Source organism: Coptis chinensis, unplaced genomic scaffold (assembly GCF_015680905.1).
Source record: "Coptis chinensis isolate HL-2020 unplaced genomic scaffold, ASM1568090v1 utg279_pilon_pilon, whole genome shotgun sequence".
Classification (NCBI taxonomy): Eukaryota; Viridiplantae; Streptophyta; class Magnoliopsida; order Ranunculales; family Ranunculaceae; genus Coptis; species Coptis chinensis.
This window is the reverse complement of record NW_028238138.1, coordinates 29,515-43,275: the sequence shown is the minus strand read 5'-3', so window position 1 is coordinate 43,275 and position 13,761 is coordinate 29,515. Positions and strand designations below refer to the sequence as shown.

Here is a 13,761-nt window from a genome sequence, read left to right as displayed (position 1 = left end):
ATTTGTTCTTCCTTGTACTCAAACCTCACTAAAATTACATTTTAAATTGAAATACATAGACAAATAATTATATTATCATTTGAAAGGAAGAAGTAATAGATATAAAGAAGAAACATAATAGTTTTGGTTAAGGGTCATGGAAGTTGTTAAACTATTTGTAATATCATAAATTATTTCTATAATAGATTCAAACAAATATAATATTACCTTTCTTCTAATTTAAAAGTGAGCTTTGTATATGAAAATGAAAATATTGGCTTTTGAACAAGTGATGGAGAAAGGTTTGAGATTACAAATGTCATTTTTCCGACAAAAAGGTTGTTTTTGGTTTCTATGTTACAAATGTCTGCTCGTATTTTCTTTAATAGTGTGGAAGGAAATCTTTAGTTTTTAGACTTGGCTTGGATGTGAATAAAAATATAATTTATAAGAAATAAGTGAGAAAAGAAATTGAGAATAATAAGTTATGAACTTTGACTTGATGATCAAAGGAATAAAGTCTTATTTTTTTTTTAGTCTTCGTTGTTCTTTTCATTAAGTTGACAAGTTTTGTTATATAAGACAAGTTATTGGAATATTGGGTGTAAGTGATAAATTTGAAAACAATGTTATTTTAATTGAAAATATTTAACAAAGAGTTGGACAATTATGATATGTGTATTTATAGTGAAAGTGTGAAGCGGGGCGGTTAGGGCTTGGTTAATTCAGACTAATGAAATTTGAATTAGGGTCGGGCCTATGTTTTTAAATTTTAGCCACGTCTAGAAGGCATTAGGGTCAAAACTCTGTGAGGGCTTTAGTTGTGAAGAACTTTTGGGGGGCTTTTGTCGGTCGGGGACCGGGTTAGGGTCGTTAGGGCCAAATTCCCACCCCTACCTCAAACCACTCATTCCAATATTCCACGCCCTCAGAATATCATATACATTCAGAATGGTTAGGCTTCCCTCGGATACTTGTTTGTGGTCCGGTCCAGTCATTAGTAACCAGTGGTCCAACCAATTTCGTTTACGCAAATATATTTCATGCCAAATTGCCAACAAAACGTACAGCACCCTCATTATGATCACAGATTCACAGTCATGCAACAGCTATTTTTCTCATTGGTCAGCTATGTCAGCACAATCTTGTCTTGGGGCCTTGCCCAAGGCTCGGCTCGGCTGTGTGCATATGAATGGCTGATCATCATGTTCAGAGTAAGAAGTGGAGATGGTTTAATGGCTGTATATCTTGTGACAGAGCTTATTCACTGTAAAGTTATCTATTATAATAAGAGAATTAAAACATGTTCGCTGTGGTTGGTTCGTGGAATCCAGTTCCCCTGACTTCATGTGGCCTGATGAAGAATCATATGGTATATAACTTTAGAAATCGATCAAGGACGGTAAGGACCATGAATCTATAATCGTGAAGAAGTGGAAATGATGTAGAAGAAGTTTATCCGTTTCTTTTTTTACTTGATAGGTCAGTTTGAGAAGATAGTAATAGAGGCTAATAGCAATAAAAGGAGAGGTGGTATAATCAAACGTGAGTTTGGACAAGAAGGTCCACAAACATGACCACGTTCCATTTAATTTCGAGGTGAGAGGTTTGCACATGTGACCTCTCTTTCAAGTTTCACCTCCACAGTCTATCTAAGCAAATACAATCTGAAAAAATTGGAGGTAGGCCTACCCCAATTGGTTTGTTGAGAGGGAAATGAGAGATAAAGAAAAAATAACATAGCAAAAGATGGATAGAAAGGAAGGAGACATTATGGAGGAGATGATGGCGATGATAAGAGACCCACCAAAACTCACAAACCAAACCATCACACAACCCACAATCACCACCCAGTACTCTAGCTGGAAGCTTTACGAGAACCCGTTTTATTACTCTAGAAACTCTTATCCACATCACCACCATTCTATTAGTCCTCTTAATTATCTCACTCCTTCGGCGCGTAAGCTTGCAGCTTGTCTTTGGGATCTTACTTTTATCCGATCTATAATGGATTCAGAACTCGATATTGCTCGGGCCAAGATCCACGAATTGAAAGCTGAGTTGGAATTCGAACGCAAGGCTCGTAAGAAGGCGGAAACAGTAAACAAGAAACTATGCAAACAACTTTCAGAAGAGAGAAAGAGAAGACAGGCTGTCGAGGATGTTTGTGAAAAACTTGCAAAGGAGATTGCTTCTGAAAAAGTGGAGATGGATAGAATGAAGAAAGACATGGTGGAAGAGAGAAAGATGTTGAGAGTGGCTGAAGTGTTGAGGGAAGAAAGAGTACAGATGAAGCTCACGGATGCGAAAATTTTGTTTGAAGAAAAGATATCAGAGTTGGAATTCTCCACTAAAGCGACGTCCGAATCAGCGTTAGCATCTAAGAAGGAGCAGCAGCAGCGTATGGTGGGAACTGTAACTAGTAACGAACCTACAGGAATGACTTCGACTGTGAATTCTATTACTAGTAGTAACAGCAATGTTCGTTCAACTGAGAATAAGCGGAGAGCATCGCCGGAGGCTGAGAATCCGCATATAAAGAGAGGAATTAAAGGATTTGTCGAGTTCCCAAGAGTGGTTCGAGCAATCAGCTCAAGAGGCAGGCATTTGGGATCCAAGGTGGAGTGTCAAAAGGCTCAACTTCGACTTCTACTCAGACAGAAGAGCCCCTTTCGAACTGATAATCTCATTATAGGCTGAATAGCTGCTTCTCGCTCTCTCAATTTTTGCGTAACTCTTCTATCTATTTTATGAAAATATAATCTTATATTTCCTAGAAAGTTTGGAATGTTCTTTTAACTTGATTGGGATGATTTCATCTGTATTAGACACTGTATATGGATTTTCGTGTGGTAAATAAGCTTTGAAAGGGGAGTGTTTAAGAGTATTATTGTCAATATACTTCCACAGTTCCACACACATGACACAACCAATTAACGTCATCTTTGATTTGATCCTTCTGTTTCCCTGTGTCCTGGACGATGAAACCTTTGAACTTTTCCTTTATGGAAAGGCTCAAAATGTTAGGCAAGATGCATTGGAAATGCAAATTCAACTTTCCACCATAAATACTTAAAGTTGAAACTGCAGAGGATCCGTAGACATAAGAACAGGCTTGTCTGAAAGAAAATAATCTCAACACTCGAGTAATAGAGTAATATGCAATGCATGTGCTGTATTTAGTTATTTGTATTTAGAAATGAGCCCTCAGTGGACGAATCTTACTGGCCATCTTATCCATAGAGCTTCAAATTTTGGTGGTTGGACTGTGGAAACTGCTCTTCTTTTTTGTGTCTGCTGCTTTTTTATGTTGATCTCGTAATATTTATCTGAAGGTTGAAAAATTCCTATGTTGTTCCCAATCCCACCATAAATACTTAAAGTTGAAACTGCAGAGGATCCGTAGACATAAGAACAGGCTTGTCTGAAGGAAAATAATCTCAACACTCGAGTAATAGAGTAATATGCAATGCATGTGCTGTATTTAGTTATTTGTATTTAGAAATGAGCCCTCAGTGGACGAATCTTACTGGCCATCTTATCCATAGAGCTTCAAATTTTGGTGGTTGGACTGTGGAAACTGCTCTTCTTTTTTGTGTCTGCTGCTTTTTTATGTTGATCTCGTAATATTTATCTGAAGGTTGAAAAATTCCTATGTTGTTCCCAATCCGATGATCACATTGTTGTTCCAAACAGGTTTTAAGATCAAATTAGAGCATTATTTTTGGAATGGACGATCTGTTGGCAAAGGTTCAACTAGAGTGTCAACATTTATCGAAAAAAAAAAAAAAAAACAACTTTGGGGTCATTTGTTGAATGCTAGAGGCTAAATGGCCTATCCTATGAATTTTGAAAAACATATTTGTTTTATGTTAGAATAATCTGGCTCTTAAGGTTGAATATAAATCATTCGGACAGTTTTACTCATGCTATCTATTTTAAATGTTAACTTGATTTTTTGTAAAACAAAATATATATTATATTTGAGGAGGGGAAATGGATTATCGAAGAAAAGAAATGATAAATAAATTTATTTAAAATATGCTTTCACAAATATATTTTAACGGTTTATTTTCATATTTTGTTTACTTTGAGAAAATATATATGTAATTCTATTTTTAACAAAGTGGTTATCAGTCACCCCAAAAAATGAAAAAATCCGTGACGCCAACGTCAAATTTTGAAAAATCTATTTTGAAGCCATAAAGGTCAAAGTAAGAAAATAGATGGGTTCAAGATTGGGTTCTTAAGAAAGAGCAATAAAGAACTTTCTCGTTTAAAATATTAGAATTCAACATTCAGGTTGAATGATGTATTAAAAAAAACGAACAACCCCTCAGTGTCAACTTTAGAAACTTAATACATGCATTGCAGTTAGTGACAATATACACTCTTCTCCATGTTTGTTTGGGGGCAAAGAAGACACGGAATCTTGAGTTTGAATCCTACACACTAGTACATGGTTATTTTCATTCAACTAACTGCTACACCTAATCTTGTTTATGACGAAATCACAACAAAGTAAATAGTCAAAATACAACATCGGCATTCAATTACCAGCAAGTTCATTTCATCACTGAGAGCAGCAGTAAAGCCTGATCGACTTACATTTACCTCAACCACCTCCTCAGTTCACTTGTTGAAGAAGGTGATATTTCCCCACAGCCACCGCCACTCATACTGTCCCTATCCGTACAATAAGATGACACGTTAGATTGTTGCTCCATCATCCCAGTATGTAGATGAGCATTACTTCCTCTTCTTACTCCATAACCACTACACTTGAAGCTTGGACTCCTCAAACTGTGTTCAGTCCCATTACCACAGCCTCCATAGTATGCCTCGGGATGAACGGGGAATGAAAGGCGTTTCTTTGCTGAACCAACTCCTTCTCTCTCAGGTGTGGATGGCCTCACCCTAGGTGCACTTTGTGATCGAATCCTTGCCTTTGCCGATTCAGTCGCAGCCATGTAATTTGGCATTGCCATTGTATTACCTCCACTGTCACCATGATGATGATCTTCGTTGTAATAAGAAGCAACACTAGGCGTGTATGGTGGTGTTGGATAGTTGTTTCTCTCCTCTCTAAGGCACCGAGGACTTGCTGAACGCACTTGCAGAGGAGGCCTTGTTTTAGAAGGTGAAGGCGTGACAGGGGAGTGGTGAAGGGAGAGACGGTGTTGTTGTTGTTGTTGTTGAGTTCTATGGCGTGGCGAGCCAATTGTACCAGATTGTAAATTAAGTGGTTGTTGTTGTTGCTGGTATTGAGGTTGTGATCTCCTTAAGGAGGGAGTCGAGTAAGCGTAAGGTCGAGAGGTGTCAACTTCCACAGTTTTAATGGGATCTCTTTGATCTGTGGAAGCTCTTCCTCTATTCTCCCATGGTTTGGTCGGCATCCATCGATCAAGCCATTTGGGTCTCTCTCCCAGTTCTTCTTCATTTCCAACTGACTGGTTTCTTCCAGATCTCCATATCTAGATATGGCCAAGCAAGCATTATGAGCTGAAAATTTTGAATGTACAAAAGATGAAAATCTGGAGATGAAATGAACCTGGTGAGAGAAGGCATGTGCAAGAGCTTTTTCCCGTTTCAAAGCGGATTCTTTTCTTCTCTGCAACATGGCTTGGATCTCCTCAATTGTATGAGGTCGGTCATCCCAGTCATCTGCAATGCTACTCCGGCTTCCATCTCTCGACTGTTGAGATTATTGTTATGTAAACTCTACTTAGCATTTGCCGGTAGATACAGTATGAAACACCATAACATAAGCTATGAGGGCTGTGGTGTAACTACTTACAATGGATAGTCGCTCTGCAATGTCTTGATAATACCTAGATTCAAATAGACTGTTAGTCTCACTAATGGTGGCGGAGTTTCTACTTCCATCTTGGGAAAGCCTCAAACGTTGATCGCGCACTCGACTCTGAACTCGAACCAAAGCTTGCATACACTGAAGAGTCATCTTAGCTTGCTTTCTGACGTTGTGCCCTCTCACTAAAGCCTGAAGCTTTACCAGCCCTTTCAGGGCTCGAAGAGCTCTCCTGGCCTTCAACCAAACCCAGGGGAAAACCAAACCAAATTAGCATCAATTCAATCCATAAATAGAGAAATAGTTAATTAGGGAAGCTTGTTTATTGTTTTAATTGGTCTAACTAGCTATTACCAGATATCCTCTAAAAGCAGTTTGAATGACTACAGCGGCGCGTTCGTAATGGTCTGTGTGACAAGCAGTGGGAGGAGGAGGAGGAGGAGGCCTGGTAAGACGAACAACCTCCACGGCTGCTCGTGCTGTCGCCATTGCTGCTTCAGCCGTCGCGACAGCCACGGCAATGGCGTGCCTTTGGTCTGCTGCAGAGACATGAAGGTGGTTTGTTGTTTCTGGTGGCCCTGGGGTGATCACCTTAGGTGGTGGTTGTTCTTGGACAGCTGATTGTTGAGCTTGGGTCACCTCCATTTCTTGATTGGATGATTTTCGGAAGATCCATCTTCTCTTTTCCCTTTTCTGTACAGACCCATTTCACCAATGCACTATGTTACTGATATATTTTCGTAAGGAAAGCAGTTAAAAGAAGAATGTGTTATGGATGTTACCTTCTCTTCTTCTTCTTCTTGGTCCGGGTCTTCTCTTCTTCTGCTAGTAGGTCTATTCTTGTCGGTGTTGTCCTTGGTAGGAGACCTAAAAGCCCTTTTGACGGCAGTAAACCAGGAATTTCCTCCTTTCTTCCCCATGGAGTGGAAGGAAGATGGGAAAACTTATGAGCATTTACATATTACAACAGTAATTAAAAGAAGAACAAGCAGGTCATTATTAAACACAGAGAGAGAGAGACTACTATATGATGAGCATTTGCATACTGCAGGGAGCAACTGAGTAAAGGAGTTGATAGCGTAGAGTAGTAATAGCAAAAGGAGGAGTTGAGACTGGGGAAGTGAGAGGGAGGGTGTCTTTTTGTGAAAAACTAATGGAGGTGTCAGTACTGGTGTCAGTGAGGGTGGTGTCAACATCTTTGTTAAACTCCAAGGAATTTATTCTATTAATTAAACAACTTAAGACTTGTCCGTTGGAGTTGAGTTGAACAGTTGAAGAGAGAGTGAAGATGATCTCGAGAACGTTGAAAAAGATGGTGAGAGTAAAGAAAGCCAAAAGACATATAGAGAGTGAGTTGGATGTGTGTCCGTTTGTATGTTGGCGAAGTCGAGGACTAATAATAAGAGAGTCGCTTTAATGGTGGAAGGGCTTTTTTCCTTCTTTTGGGTTTTAAAAACACACGAGAACACAACAATCCATAATAATGGCTTATCACGTGTTTAGAGCAGCAAGCAGGTAAAGGACGAGTCCCAGAAAAAGAGGTGAGATGAGAAAAGTAAGAGAATGTATCATCTGCTCCGTGACCACCATTTGTAGTTTTTCCACTACCCAGCTCCTCTTTTGGTCAATAGTCAAACATCACACGAGTCCCAATAATTGGCGACAGCCACTCTTTTTGTGATATACTAGGGTTTGCCCCGGCCCTCTGGCACGCATGAACCGGCCAAGGCAAGGGTTGAACCGTGCCTTTGGCACCAGGAATCGGCGAGCTTCTGAAGAAGGCTTCTGATAGAAGGCTTATGTAATGTACCACAACGTATAAAATTTTTGTTGAAATCTTTTATTAGTTTCCTGAATTTTGGAGACACCTAGAAATTTATAAACTTTTCAGAAGATATAAATTTGAAAGAGAATTGTAAACAAAAAATTACTGATCAGCAGATTCTAAACGTAAACAAAATTCAACAACAAGGTGTGGTTGGAACTTGATGTATGCAATGAACAAAGCATGTCAAATTACATACCAAATACAATGTCTTAAAATGATAAATTTCATTTCCTCTTCATAAATAATCATCATATACAAATCCCCCCAAACAGTCCAACACACACGCACTTATCCAACTAATTCACATGTAAAGGTAATTTATCAGCTTGAGTTCTGCACTTCTGTAGCAATTTAAATTACTCAAGGTTAACCTGGATTTCAAAAAGCAATAAAGATATATTAGTGCCATACTATACCAAAAATTTATTTATGTGACAAACTACGCAAAACTAATGAACACAGATGTAGAAGAAATGCATACACCACACACAAAAAGGTAGAATTTATTCCAATTACAAATACGTATTATGGAATTAGCTGATTCAAGTACAGGTAAGTTCTAAAGTGGTCTGCAATCCACCAGATTTTTGTTATCTACTTAGGTCAATGCAACAAATTTATTCTTTTCTAATGTTCTGGCAAGTGGGTGCTAGTACAATTTAACTCAAAAGGGAAATACAAAGGTAGATACCAGTCAATGTAGACATAAAAAGAGATTTACAGTTGGTATAAATGGTAGAAAGCTATATAGGTTGAGTAAAAAATTTGCAGATAGCCATTAAAGGACAATGATCCAGTTGAAATCAATAAGTTTAATTGAAGCACATACCGGACGTGAATGATAATGGTATGGCCAGATAAAATATGTCTTTGATGGTAAATCTCAACAAAACAATTAGGGTTGTAACGTAATACTTCACCTGCTACACGCCCCATCCCTCCGAGTAGAATCCCCTTTGTAATAGTAAGGGTTTGCAGCTTTCTCGAGTGAATGAGATCAATAAATGTTTTCAATAAAGAACTAAAAAACTTATTACCAGCAAAAAATATTGTGAGATGGTTTTTTTAGTACACTTTCAAAAAGCAAGCTTCAAATAAAATATTGCTCTAGATTTTCTTCAAACCATTCAGTTGAATGTCATTACTTAAATTATTTAGGTTGGCCTTATTGATATTGATAAAGCTAAACCTTTTATGAACTCAGAGATTTAACAAAGAAAGGATAGTTCTAATTTTACTGTGAGATCGAATTTGAACAAGCGTGGTCGTGTGACAATCACCGGACGAAATTTGGACCAGTGTTCATGAAAAACTTTTTCCAATTTCCTCTAGTATTTACTCGTGTAGTTTTTTTTTTTCAAGTGACCAAGTCTAAGCTGCATCAAATAATTTCTTGATCTAATAATTAACCTCCAGGGAGGTAAGAGTACTATCTTACGAAAAATGATGATTATTATGGAAGTCTAGGAGCTTTTAGGAAATCATTGTCTTTTGTGAGGTTGCGGATTAACATGTATGACCTTGGGTAAGTTTATGGAAACTTGCTCATTTGGATTAATTCTTGTTATATGTTACAATTCAGCCACCAGTATATTCAAAGTCGAGAAAACTAAAACTTATCTCCTTATAACCATTAAACAGAACCAAGGACTCCCACCCTTAATATAGAGAAGATACATTCTGCAATCAATATCAATTAATATAGAATCCCCCCCATTTGCATTCTGTAACAGTTAGCTAACAACATTTGGTAACAATAGTGTTCCTAGCAAAACAATGTGACAATGTCAAATGTTAAAACATATGGTATTTTGTTTCACCTTGTCTATTCCTATATTCATGATTAGGCATCCCACCAACTATTTACTTACATGCATAACAAAATTCAAAGAATTACATCAAGACATGTTTCATGCATGTAGTACCTCAATTGCATATCCAATCTCTTGCAAAGAAACTGCCACACTGACCATCAACAAACGCCTGCTCAACCGTGATAAATTACCAAAACACCGCGGACAAATCAACCATCATAATTAAATAGAATCAACAAACCAAACACAAGAATGCAAAATAAGATGAACCAGAAAAAACATTACTAACTAAAGCCAGCCGAGGTTTCCTAACTCCTGACCTCACAAGAGGTCTACTCAAGATCCAACAATTTTGAAGGCTCGAATCGAATACCATCTCCAAAATCCAATCCACCAATCTCCTTAAAACTCACCAACTACCCTCTATCCCTTACAACACCAAACTCAGAACCAACTCCTGATTTCTCCATGTAAAAACATTTGAACTAAAACAACAACAAAGAAAAAAAACAGCCACAATACATATAGACTGAAGATAGTCCACCTTCTCAAACATAAAAAAACGTGAAAATCAAGATCCAAGCTTTGGTAAAAGAGAAATAAAGGAAGAGGAAGATAAGAAGAGGAGAGAGTAGCATACCTGACATGGGTTCGAGAGTGGTGGCTGCAGATCTGTGAAGAGAAGAAAGAGAATCGAACCTAAAAGTTTTTACCCTATATTATAGAAGAAAATGATATTATGGAACTGCACCAAAAGTTAGAGAATAGCACACCACTTACGATATCTTGAAACAGCCATGTCACAATTTGGTAAAAGACAATAACAACCATTGGATGGAGGCCATGCGGGCCCCACACCATTGCTTTTTATTAGATAGATATTCTTTTTTTTTTTTTTTTTTTGGTTAAGACGAAATAGATATTTATCTTCGAAGATTTTTTTTTTTTTTTTTTGGTAAAAACGAAATATATATTTCGTTTTGATTTTCTAATCTAACAAGTTACAAATTTCAACTCGCATATGGTGGACTGAAGAAAAAAAATATCTGCAAATAGCAATGTTACAAGATATTTATTAACCTGAAACACAAAGTCATCCTCTATTGTTTTTTTTTTTTTTGGGTAAAGCCCTCTTCTACTTATAAATTTGAAAAGAGACAATTTTTGGTATGACAATCTCGATTCTCGAATGAGCCAAGATCATCCATGAGCAAAGCGAGTCTTGGGGTTAGTTTGGGGGGATAAAAAAAATTGATTTTCTCTAATTTCTTTTGTTTGCTCTACCGATTTCTCTTCGCTCTCCCTCCTCCCTCCTCTCACCACCAATTCAGCAATTCTCATCTTTTCATTTTTTGTCTTGGTCTTTCTAGAATAGTCATTCAAGGTTTCACCACTCTTTTCTTTAATTTAATTTTGGTCAGAACTCAATTAATGATTTCATTTGTTTGATTATCTTGTTTTGTTTTTTTTGATAATTTGTTTTATTGTGGAGACATTAGGTGAACTGTAATATACGAGTGCTACATTTTTTACTAGGTATTACCCGATTTGTTATGAGGTGTTTATCTATTTATTCCTCTTTTGTTTTTGAGATTTTGCAATAAATAAAGGTTGGGGAACCATAAACCCAAGTTATTAAAAAAAAAAAAAATCATCTTGGTACACCCAAATATTTTCAAGTGTGTAGACTATGTGGGAATTTGTGGATATTTTATTTTGAAGCGGTACTATACGTTGTTGTATGTGTGGCCTATGTTCAAAACTTGCATGCTCAATATTTACACTCTAGGTATTACCGAAGGCACGAAGTGCTATTGAAGTTATTTCTGAAACAATATTTAAATTGATCGAAGAAAATAAAAAATAAAAAATAGTAGTAAAATTAGGATAAGTCAAATCTTTTTATTCTAGTTATTGGTTTTAAGTCTTGTGTCTCTCAACTTCTCAAATCAATAGCTAGCAATACTAATCTATATCTACGGAGACCCTACTTAAATAAAACTTATAGTAAAGCTTATTTCCAAATTTCCAAATCAACGGAGATCAAATGAAAGTCCTCATCTATTCTTCGAACTCTGTTTAACTTAGTACTACAATATCAATTACTTCGGATTTCCATTCTTCACACACCGCAGACTGCAATATCCTCGTTCAAACATTGTCATCAGCCCTCTCAAGATAACAACCAAGCTATACACGTGACCCTTTTGAGAGAATTCCCTTGAGTTATAGTTACTTCGGGAGTCTTTTTGTTGTCTTCAATGGTGATATTATCAGAAAAGATGATGTACAACAACTTCAGCGACGTTTAAATAAATAAGTCCAATTTTTTTTTAAAATAAATATATAGATCTTATTAGCGACGTTTTTATTGTCACTAGAGGTATAAGTAATTTTAAACTTGGGTTATATAAGCGACGTTGTTATCGTCGCTATAGATCTAAAATATTTGTATTTTATATGTTTTTAGTGATGTTTCTATCGTCGAGAAAGGTAAAACGAATTTAAAAATTAGAGTTATAAATGACGTTTTGATCGTTGGATGTATAAAACAAATCGGTTAGTTGTGATCATGTTCCCACACTACATGAGTCGCAAAAGACTATTTTTATCACTAATATCGTTGCCGATTGTGCACTATTTGAAAAATTATTGCCCCCCTCGAGTTAGTTTATGGAACTTCACTTTTTTTATTTTTTTATTTTTTGGTAGATTATATTCTACGAAACAAAGTGTTTTTTTATTTATTTATTTATTATTTGTTATTTCCAGAGCATATAAAAGAAATATGAATTCTACATTTAAAGATAATCCTATGTGAACAACTTAGCCTAATAAATAAGAAAAAGTACATAAATAAAACTTATAGTAAAGTTTGTTTCCAAATTTCCAATTCAACGGGGATCGAATGAAAGTCCTCATCTCTTCTTCGATCTCTGTTTAACTCAGTACTATCATATCAATTACTTCGGATGTCCATTATTCACACAACACAGACTGCAATATCCTAGTTCAAACATTGTCATCAGTCCTCTCAAGATAACAACAAAACTATACACGTGGCACCTTTAAGAGAATTCCTTTGAGTTATAGTTACTTCGAGAGTCTTTTTGTTGTCTTCAGTGGTGATATTATAAAATACCTGATGTACAACAACTTCAGAGATGCTAGTATTGTCGTCTTGATTAATTATGTCACTTCAAAAAATAAGGTTATCTGAGAGAGCTTAGGCAATGTAGTAATGTCGGAAAAGATGAACTTTTGGCGAAGTTTCTAAAATTGTCGGTAATAAAGCATTACTAAAACATTTTTAACGTCGATAAAGGTGTGAAAATTTTGAAAATTTTAGTGTTATTAGCAACGTTTTAATCATCGTAATAAGTCCAAAATATTTTTAAAAAATATATAGATCTTATTAGCGACGTTTTTATTGTCACTAGATGTATTAGTAATTTTAAACTTTGGTTATATAAGCGAAGTTGTTATTGTCGCTACAGATCTAAAATATTTGAATTTTATATGTTTTTAGTAATGTTTCTATGGTCAAGAAAGGTAAAACGAATTTAAAAAATTAGAGTTATAAATGAAGTTTTGATCGTTGCATGAATAAAAAAAATCGGTTAGTTATGATCATGTTCCCACACAACATGAGTCGCAAAAGACTATTTTTATCACTAATATTGTTGCCGATTGTGCAATATTTGTGTAATTATTGCCTCTTCCCCCCCCCAATAGTTAATTCATGGAACTTCACTTATTTATTTATTTTATTTTATTTTGGTAGATTTATACTTTACGAAACAAAGTGTTTTTTTTATTTTTTTTTTTTTTTTTGTACTCTTCGAATAAAAGATTTTTTTTTTTTTTAAAATTTATTTCCAAAGCATATAAAAGAAATATGAATTCTACATTTAAAGATAATCCTATGTGAACAACTTAGCTTAATAAATAAGAAAAAGTACTTAAATAAAACTTATAGTAAAGTTTGCTTCCAAATTTCCAATTCAACGGGGTTCGAATGAAAGTCCTCATCTCTTCTTCGATCTCTATTTAACTCTGTACTATCTTATCAATTACTTCGGATATCCATTCTTCACACACCGCAGACTGCAATATTCTAGTTCAAACATTGTCATTAGTCCTCTCAAAATAACAACAAACAATACACGTGGCACCTCTGAGAGAATTCCTTTGAGTTATAGTTACTTCGAAAGTCTTTTTGTTGTCTTCAGTGGTGATATTATAAAATACCTGATGTACGACAACTTAAGAGATGCTAGTATTGCCGTCATGATTAATTATGTCACTTCAAGAAATAAGGTTATTTGAGA

The 13,761-nt window shown here is 35.9% G+C and overlaps 2 protein-coding genes across 2 annotated transcripts; one reads left to right on the top strand and one right to left on the bottom strand.

The window, feature by feature from the left end:
- The first annotated feature begins 911 nt into the window (after window positions 1–911).
- Window positions 912–2,861, top strand: BLT (branchless trichome). Its single transcript, XM_086587600.1, has one exon. It carries the CDS (start codon window positions 1,729–1,731, stop codon window positions 2,677–2,679), a length of 951 nt encoding a protein of 316 aa, XP_086443726.1. The 5' UTR covers window positions 912–1,728; the 3' UTR covers window positions 2,680–2,861.
- A 1,520-nt stretch (window positions 2,862–4,381) lies between these two features.
- IQD17 (IQ-domain 17) lies at window positions 4,382–6,869 on the bottom strand. The gene is made up of 5 exons (XM_086587601.1): window positions 6,571–6,869; window positions 6,143–6,481; window positions 5,777–6,025; window positions 5,531–5,674; window positions 4,382–5,453 (listed from the first exon to the last, which is right to left on the bottom strand). Exons 1-5 carry the CDS (start codon window positions 6,706–6,708, stop codon window positions 4,590–4,592), a joined length of 1,734 nt encoding a protein of 577 aa, XP_086443727.1. The 5' UTR covers window positions 6,709–6,869; the 3' UTR covers window positions 4,382–4,589.
- Between the last annotated feature and the right edge of the window lie 6,892 nt (window positions 6,870–13,761).

Excerpts from the sequence above, each read along its gene's own strand:
- BLT (XM_086587600.1), top strand. The coding sequence starts at position 1,729 with ATGGATAGAAAGGAAGGAGACATTATGGAGGAGATGATGGCGATGATA.
- IQD17 (XM_086587601.1), bottom strand. The coding sequence starts at position 6,708 with ATGGGGAAGAAAGGAGGAAATTCCTGGTTTACTGCCGTCAAAAGGGCT. Across the intron at positions 6,482-6,570 it reads AAGAAGAAGAAGAAGAGAAG|AAAAGGGAAAAGAGAAGATG; the intron begins GTAACATCCATA and ends GGGTCTGTACAG. Across the intron at positions 5,454-5,530 it reads CACATGCCTTCTCTCACCAG|ATATGGAGATCTGGAAGAAA; the intron begins GTTCATTTCATC and ends GGCCATATCTAG.